Here is an 8,371-nt window from a genome sequence, read left to right on the forward strand (position 1 = left end):
AAAATTTAGATTCTGTTGGTGTATATCGATGAAATCTAAATTCCGTTGGTAAAATCTTGTCCGACGAATTATCTCTCAACAAATGATTTTCCGTCATAATTCCATCACTAAATCACTGTACCGATGGAATTACGACGGATTATTAAGTCAATAATCTAGTTTTTTTTAGTGTAATATACCCTTAGCAGTAAAGTACTTTTTCTTCCATGTCTTATAGGCATCAAGATCACTTTTTATGTTGTGTTATAGAATCATCAGCAAGTTCTTCCATATACTAATTTACAACTTAGAACATTTTGTTCATCAAGAACATATTGTATCTTGAGATGTCATATCTTATAGTTATCTCCATATAATTTCTCTCTCTTATTATATTGAGTTCAACTATGATGTTCTTAGCAATCATAATCTATCATAAATAAACATATTATTTAGTTATTCAGTGTAATTCATTTATATGTAATTAATGTTGACTCAATATAAATTTGAGTTAGTTTATAAAATCAAATGATAATTACGTTTACACTCATTATTAGTATGACATAATATAATCAATATTGATTCATTATCTTACACACATCTCATCAAATGAATTAATCATTAAATGAACAACTCAATAAATGAACTCATCATTCATAATAAACATGTCGTTAACACATAATATTCTATTTTCAAATTTGTTGACACATAAGATACTCTTTTTTTTTTTAAGTTTATTAACACATAACATATTCAACTAACTCATAACATATATAAATCTAAGAGCCTAGATAGGTCATTACTATTCCCACTAGGACATACATTAGTGCAATTATAATCAAAACAATCCCTATCTTTCTAGGTTCAGTTAGGGAAATCGTAGGCAGACCAACTTCGAGATTTTCTGTTGGATCCACATTCGGATTCTCTTCTAAATCCTTCTCAATTTCTTCAAGATTCTCTTCTTAAGGTGGTATGCCCTAATCCACATGGTGAAGTAGGTTTATATACAACACTGGATATGAGATGCACGATTCAGAAATCCCCCATAAATGATGTGATACTTCATTGAGGTATATTGGTAGCGATCGAATCGAAGCTCAAATCCAATTATTGTCCAAAATTAAAAAATCTTGTTACTCGAGTTTCCAAAATAATATATCCAACCTTTTTATATGTCCCGTGACTCCACAAGAAGGATTATACACTATTTCCTAGATAACCTTCCTTAGTTCATTTCGTTGCACATCACGATAAGTCATAGTGTATATTATTCGTGACATCTAAAATTAAAAATAATATAATTAATACAAAATCGATAAACAAGTAACAAAACTAATTCAATTCAAAGTATACATATAACTAATATACTAAGAACATAAAAACAATTAATAGGTACAGAAAAATTCGAATACAAATAATCTTCTCTGATTTAAATTCATTTTTCACAAAGAAAAATGTAATTTAAAAAAATCCTAAATAATTCAAGAAAATATTCTAAAACAAAATCAAAATATTATTCCAAAAACCAAATTTCGAGTGGCATGAGTGGATTTGAGTGTAACCGACTTCATTCTGAGTACCCCAAGCGTCACTACGCTTCATCTGTTCAAGTCTAGTTAAGTCATACTCAAGTCGAAGCCAAGTCCGAATAGGTTCCTCTCAGTGCTGACTTGATCAGCGCACCCACTCGATAGACCCGAGTCGTGTTGTTAACCAAGTCCGATTGGTTCAGAACACCTACTCCACATACTTGAGTCACTTTATTTGAAACAATACCGATTTCGTAAGCCTCGAGTCCGGGTTGTATTCGAATGGTCAAATATCCTTATAAGAACTAATTTGATTAGATATTTGTCCAAACCCAATTATTCAAGCCCAATCCAAGCCTAATTATTTCAACATGAATTGAATTTATTGGAAAAAAAACTAACATTTATTTTTGTCAACACAGCCAAAATCAACATTTTTTTTTCTTTGCCAACATGCAATAATTTTTTTTTTTTAATTTTGTAACTATGCTTCCAACATTATCTCTCTGATAAACACAAAAAAATATCAGTTTTTCTTTAAGACAAGCATTTCGGAGAAAGCAAGATAAACTAAACATTACAATGAGCATTTGTATATCTAATAAATCTCGACATCGGTAGGATTAAACTCCATCACGACCCTTCAACAATTTATTGGCGAATACATTTAACGGACCGATCAAGCGATCGCGCATCCATGTGTAACGGATATAACAGCAGCGTCATGTGACACTCCGTCCGGTTTATTCTCGTAACCGAAACTTTAGCAGGCTTACCATACATACCGGTAACAACAACGATACCGGTTTAAATATCACAGAATCAGAAAAACAAGGCCAGGCGATGGCAAGGTCGGAAGAGGACACAGCGAAGCGGCGATCCTGATCCGCTCACTGCGCGTGCGTCACGTGGATTCCTTTGCCAGACGCAATTGCGGTATCGTCGCCGTCGGAGTCGGGGCACAGATTGTTGGTGGCGTAGAGTCGGTACGGGCTGGTGTCGAGGGCGAGCCACTGCTCGACGGTGAAGAGCTGCTGGCTGCATCTCATGTGGGGGCCGGTGGTGGTGACCTCGACGTAATTGCAGTACCATCCGTGGCCCTTTCCAGATCCGTCGGAGGTGAGGTTCATCCAGCAGGGCGGCCACGAGGAGATGCAGGGGCCGCGGCCGCTGAAGATGTCGAGGTTGCCGCGCTCGAAGTAGTCGTATCCCGGTCCCATAAGGCCGCCCCACGATTCCAGGTCCTCGATGAGCACGCCGTTGCCGTCCGCACCGGCGAACGCCACACTGATGACCGAATCCGTGCCAGCCTTCCAGATCGACCCCGTTCGGACGTAGATAGTGTACACGCAGCTGTAGTCGTCGTTGCTGCCGCGCACGACCTGTTCGATCATTTGCCCCAAACAGAAAAAACGTAGATGAAATTTAATCAGATCTGAAGGGGGAAAAAACGCAATGGTGACAGTCTGATCGAAGAACACTTACTTTGTGAAGGGAGGAGGGTGTGGTGGAGTTGGAAATGGTGATCAAACTGCAGACGAAGAGGAGGGCGATGAGGGACGAACTGTGGATCCTGCTGCTCGCCATGGTTGCCTTCTCGTTTCCAGAGTGGATCAGGATGAGAGGGACTGGGGTTGCAGGGGAAGGTGATTAAAAAAAAGTGTGATTTAGGTCAGAACGTGAGGTCCTTTACTAATTTCTGGATCACACTTGAGAGGCGCCGGGCCGGGTGAGATACTGGGCTCAAGGCCCATCCTAATTCCTTGCCTTTTTGTACGTAATTCGTTAGTTGGGTTTCGGCGGATCCTTTCAATCGTTTGCATTTTGATTTTGAAGCACATATGTTGTTTAATTTGATCGATGGTATTTTTATTATAGTTTAGAGTTTTCACTGTGTCATCTAAAAAAATAGTGTAAAAACAAAGCTAAAGAGAGGATTTAACAATTAATCTCATTTATTTACTTTAACATTGTTAATATTCGTAGTATTTTTATTATTTTTTATCTAATATATTTTGCTTATGTAAAATAGATACATTTAAAATGAAGCATTAGATTTTTTTAAAGAGCGGGCAACATGCATGACATGCAAGGTTAGAAGTTGGAGACAAGGCTATTGACCCCCTTTTCCCGCGCTTTGTTTTATCTGGTCAACCAAATCGATTGCAAAAGCTGAGCTCTTTCAGCAAAAGCCTACGTAGTACCGATTGCCATCAGACAAGTAATCAGCATATCGAAACAGAACTATGTGGCTGCCAGTTTTTTTTGGACATGTCTGCAGCGACAAGACGCACAGTCCTCCGGAGGACTGCAGGCAGCCCGGGGCACTTTAGTCGCCCAGCTAATCACCACCTTACATGGCAAGCCGTTCCTATTCCTCCACAGCAGCAGAGCAACACAAGAGACCATGCTTGCTACATGCCTATATGTCAAGGCCCCCCTCTGCCCTCTGGCCACTGCCCTCTGCCCTCTGCCCTCTGCCCCTCCTGACAGAAGTTCAGAGAGAAGAGCATTGCCATTAACCTCTCTAGCTAGCCTGGGGACCCCTGCAGCGTCAGGCCGGGGCCTCCTCCCGCACTGCCTAGTGCCTACGTACTCAATGCGACGTACGTATATATATGACGATAGTTGTTGCAATCACACTTTAAATTGTAAAGTTCTTTTTTTTGTTTTCTAATCGCGTTGCTCTTCTCCCAAGGATGCCTTCTTTAATTGTTTTTTATTCTTTTCGTTTTATCTGTGCTCCATCCTTGTATGTTGCTTGCTTTTTTTGATAGATCGAAAATGAATTAAAACTTCATATTAATTAAATTCGATATTCAATTTTGTAGATTCCTGGTCAAGGATATTCCATCACCCTCAAACTATTAAAATAAGCGGATCAGATCCCACATTCAGTAAATAAAAAAATAATGTCAGATCTATTCGTGATTGATGGAAGCCTGAACCTTCATGTAATCAATCAATCAATCATCAATGGTGACCCCCCGTCGATGCAGTGACAATTCCACTACAGGGCCAAATTGCCAACAATTATATGGCTAGCCTCGTTATCCTGTCAAAGAAAGATGGAAAACGATAGATTTCTACAACAGCTTCACCCTATAATTGCTGCGCCAAATGCCCAATTTTCAAGGATCTCGATCAATGAAGTAGTCTTTTCTTTATTATTATCAATATCATTTTACTCACTGTTGCATCGTCCTTCGTCAGGTTGATGTGACTTTGGTAATGGGTGGTGAAGAGGATAGGGATGGGACTATTTTTATTCCCTAAACTACTCCACTTCGTGCCTTCGCCCAGAAGACTTCAAATCATCGGAGGCCATGCCTTCTATGGAATGAGGTTACCATCAACAATACTTTAAGTTCCTCTCGGGGGCATTGTTTTAATGCCTGCCTTGCACCGAAAGCTTACATCCTCTAAACATGGCATATGAGAAAGGCAACTCTGACAGCTCCTCTCTCGGAGATCTATCTTATAGATTTTCTTCTCCAGCACGAGATTCTCTCATGCTGAAATGGCATCGAATCATTGGATTTCATTTACGGGGCACGTGTAAAGCTCCACAATTTAGAGTTGTTAATTAAGTTGGTAGGTGTTTTCTTTGAGTTGATCTACTGCGGTGTTACAGTTTATTCCTAAAAGAATCACATGGTTGCTTAGATTAAACGCTTGAGAAGCGGATAGAAATGGGAGTCTGCGATTGGGTAAAAGGCTTACGCATGCCTTTTGGATCCAAGGCCTGAATGAGGAGAGCAGATGTGGGACTTATCAATCATGGATGTGAGTAAGAATGGAAAACTGAAGGACCACCTGAAAACTACAGAAAGCACAAATTATTAGCTGACACACTTTTATTTTTAACCTTCCATGAATAGTTCAGAACATGGATCTCTGTTTCACTCAGGCTCAGAATCCTTCCAATTCTAGTTTCGTAGATTTAGATCACTGAAAAGAATATGTCAGCGTCAGTGACCTTGTTTGCAGCAAAGCTAGTGGAAACTCTGAAACAATGTGATCATTGATGATAGGTGAGATGGAAAAAATCGATCACACTCGGTTGCAGTCTACAGACTTCAGTTTCTGGAGAATTTAAGTCTGCTTATGACTTTACATTCTTAGCCGAGTTTGAAGTCACCAAATCCAAACTAGAAGAATATCCAACAACCAAAAGCAATTAGAAAACAATTGTTGTTCCTTGTTTCTTGAATGCCAACAGATCCAATTACAGGATTCCACCTCTCCAAGAGGTGTGCTCGGGTTCCCGAGTGATACATCGACCCTAATTCATGCCCCTTAAGTTTTCACAAGGCAACTTCTAAACCTATTTATAAAACCGAGCCTTCGTCGACAAGCGCTTCCACTCGACGAGCCTCACCAAGAAGTCCCTAACCTGCACAAACACATCATGATCAGTGATTTAAGCGATTTGGCACATCACTGTTGCTGTCGAGTGATCTCTCGAGATGAAGTGGCCCCCCATAATATCTCAAAGAACATAGAGCACTTGCCTCCGATGGCTCTAGAAGGGAATACGTGGCGTTTGTCTCCTTGGGAAATTTGGAAACCAGGATCCCAAAACCTTGTCCTCTGTCCCTCAAAACCTATTGCAGAGAAAAAGATGTTAAATGTTCACACCACTACTTATTGAAATTAGCCTGTCAACTAGTACAACTTCTTCCACGAAGCTCACTTTGAATGCATCTTCGTCGGTGCGATCATCGCCTATATAAACCGGCATTACATCCTTGCTGTCGGCATATCCTGTGAGCGAAAAGAAGATTGTTTAAAAATTAATAACGATGGTTTTGGAATTAATCTGAGACTGAACCAAATTGATGAATGTGATGTGATGTTAACGCATGATCGTGAGCATACCAAGTGACTCCAATAGAAATTCCAATGCCTTGCCTTTGTCCCACTTAATAGTGGGACGAATCTCCAATACCTACAGATGAGGCCACCGATAAATCGTGTCACAATCATAAAATAGCAAGGCGGCAACGTGCTATGCTCCCGCAGTCAATGAAGGAACAAAATCGCACCTTTCTTCCTTGCGTGAGACGCAGTTTGGGGTACTCCTTCAACACAGACCTCACTTGCTCGAATAATGCACTCCATCCCTGCACCAATAGATACGGATAAAAAATGTAAGAATTTGAAAAGCTGAAAAAGGAAATTTTTTTGTCCATTTCTTGCATGAGGTAGGATGTCGGTGCCAAATTCGACGCAAAAATCCAACCTTTTCATCCACGCATCTGAAGTGGACAGATACGCAGAACTTGTTGTTCTCCACCCTCGCGCCGGGAGTGGACTTGGTTCTCTCCATCAGTGATCTGTAAACCTGAGAAAGCGGTGTGTGTTTCGACGAGGATGGATTGATGCATGAGAAGAAGAGAGAAGGGAGACGAACCGCATCTATCATTGGGAGGAACTCGCATGCTGGTTGAAAGAGGACTGGTTTCGCAGCCTGAACCACCCAAAGTGAGATGCGAGGATAAGCACCAAGGAGAAAATTGTCTGAGAAAGAAATGTGAAGAGTTCGATGCTGAACTAGCTTACCCTCGCTTTGTTATGGCGAGGCTTTGCCGGGCCTTTGATGTCCATGCCGTGGCTACCGGCGTAGTATAGCCCGGCCACTTTCACGAAGTCGATCACCTAAACGCCGTTGTAATGACAAAGTTAAGAGAGGGAGAGAGGAAGCAAGAATAGTGGCCAGAGTGGTCATCGAAATGTACCTTGTCGAGGCGTCGCCCGCTAACGATGGCGGTGGGGAAGTACCTAGCGACGTTCTTGAGTGCCGCTCTCATCTAATATCGAAAAATCGAGAAAAACATATCAGAATCGAATCTTTTACGGGAGGAGGAAACAGGGGAAGAGTATGGATAAGAAGAAACACAAAGGGCTCACCGCGGTAGACATGAAGGCGGAATCAGGGTCGTCGACGATGGGTGAGAGCGTTCCATCATAATCCAAAAACATGACGATCCGCTTCCCCTTGGAACCTCTCATGATCTGCTCGAACTTGCTCAGCGCCGAAGGATGCCGCATCTGCCAAAACAGAGTTAGTGACGAGCAGGACGCACGGGGTGCGATAAACAGGAAGCTCGAAGGATAGCTGAACACGACTCACCACCCACGATGACTGCTCTTCATCGACGGCAGTGTCGGCGGGAGCAGCCAAGGCGACCGCCGCCTTGGCGTGAGTGGGGGAAGAGGCCTTCATGGACTCCATCCACGAGTTTATCACGCAGCCGCCGAGCTCCAGCTGGGAGAGGTACTTCATCCGGCTTGAAACGCGAGGTGGCGGGTAAGGTAACATTGGGGACGAGCCGGCCACCGCTGCCACCGCGATGGCCGCCACTTTCTCGGCCGGCACGACATTCTGCTTCGTCATCGCTAAGGTTCGATGCGACGGAGTCGAAGTGAGGATCAAAAAGGCGAAGGAAAGACGGTATCTTTCACTTCCCTATCCGATAAAAATCTAATCTTGATGCTGCGGAGGTCGGGGTGGCGGTGGCGCTGGCGGTGACGCAGAGGGGGAGGCGAAGATTTATAAGTGGAGATGGAGGGAGGAGACGAGGAGGAGGACCCAGGGCCGGACGCGCTGGAGGGAGGGGAGGGGCCCGTTGGAGACCCACACAGTACGTGAGACCTCGGCGGTCCCACCTTGCATGTGCACGTGTTAACTTCTGGGAACCTCCGCCTCACTGCGTCTGCGCTCGAACCCAAATTAACAGCTGATTGATCAGTCGCATTATTTCTAATATTTTTTCTCGTTCTTTCCGCGTATTATTATTTTTTTCTCGGTCAAATATCTTGACTAATGTTTTCAAAATAAATTAACAGATAAAAAA

General features: G+C 42.4%; 2 protein-coding genes across 2 annotated transcripts; both read right to left on the minus strand.

Annotated features, from left to right (window-relative positions):
- Nucleotides 1-2,077: 2,077 nt before the first annotated feature.
- LOC122032008 (PLAT domain-containing protein 1-like) lies at nt 2,078-3,171 on the minus strand. Its single transcript, XM_042591251.1, has 2 exons — nt 2,997-3,171; nt 2,078-2,893 (listed from the first exon to the last, which is right to left on the minus strand). The coding sequence occupies exons 1-2, from the start codon at nt 3,096-3,098 to the stop codon at nt 2,402-2,404; spliced, it is 594 nt and encodes a 197-aa protein (XP_042447185.1). The 5' UTR covers nt 3,099-3,171; the 3' UTR covers nt 2,078-2,401.
- A 2,520-nt stretch (nt 3,172-5,691) lies between these two features.
- Nucleotides 5,692-8,035, minus strand: LOC122032007 (probable trehalose-phosphate phosphatase 6). The gene is made up of 11 exons (XM_042591249.1): nt 7,648-8,035; nt 7,425-7,565; nt 7,253-7,324; nt 7,077-7,172; nt 6,928-6,984; nt 6,757-6,858; nt 6,560-6,637; nt 6,393-6,462; nt 6,208-6,278; nt 6,026-6,118; nt 5,692-5,907 (listed from the first exon to the last, which is right to left on the minus strand). The coding sequence occupies exons 1-11, from the start codon at nt 7,909-7,911 to the stop codon at nt 5,839-5,841; spliced, it is 1,113 nt and encodes a 370-aa protein (XP_042447183.1). The 5' UTR covers nt 7,912-8,035; the 3' UTR covers nt 5,692-5,838.
- Between the last annotated feature and the right edge of the window lie 336 nt (nt 8,036-8,371).

Source organism: Zingiber officinale, chromosome 11A, assembly GCF_018446385.1.
Source record: "Zingiber officinale cultivar Zhangliang chromosome 11A, Zo_v1.1, whole genome shotgun sequence".
NCBI classification, from domain to species: domain Eukaryota; kingdom Viridiplantae; phylum Streptophyta; class Magnoliopsida; order Zingiberales; family Zingiberaceae; genus Zingiber; species Zingiber officinale.

Excerpts from the sequence above, each read along its gene's own strand:
- LOC122032007 (XM_042591249.1), bottom strand. The coding sequence starts at position 7,911 with ATGACGAAGCAGAATGTCGTGCCGGCCGAGAAAGTGGCGGCCATCGCG. Across the intron at positions 7,173-7,252 it reads GCGGGCGACGCCTCGACAAG|GTGATCGACTTCGTGAAAGT; the intron begins GTACATTTCGAT and ends AACGGCGTTTAG. Across the intron at positions 5,908-6,025 it reads CCCTTCTAGAGCCATCGGAG|GTTAGGGACTTCTTGGTGAG; the intron begins GCAAGTGCTCTA and ends GTGTTTGTGCAG.
- LOC122032008 (XM_042591251.1), bottom strand. The coding sequence starts at position 3,098 with ATGGCGAGCAGCAGGATCCACAGTTCGTCCCTCATCGCCCTCCTCTTC. Across the intron at positions 2,894-2,996 it reads CACCCTCCTCCCTTCACAAA|GTCGTGCGCGGCAGCAACGA; the intron begins GTAAGTGTTCTT and ends ATGATCGAACAG.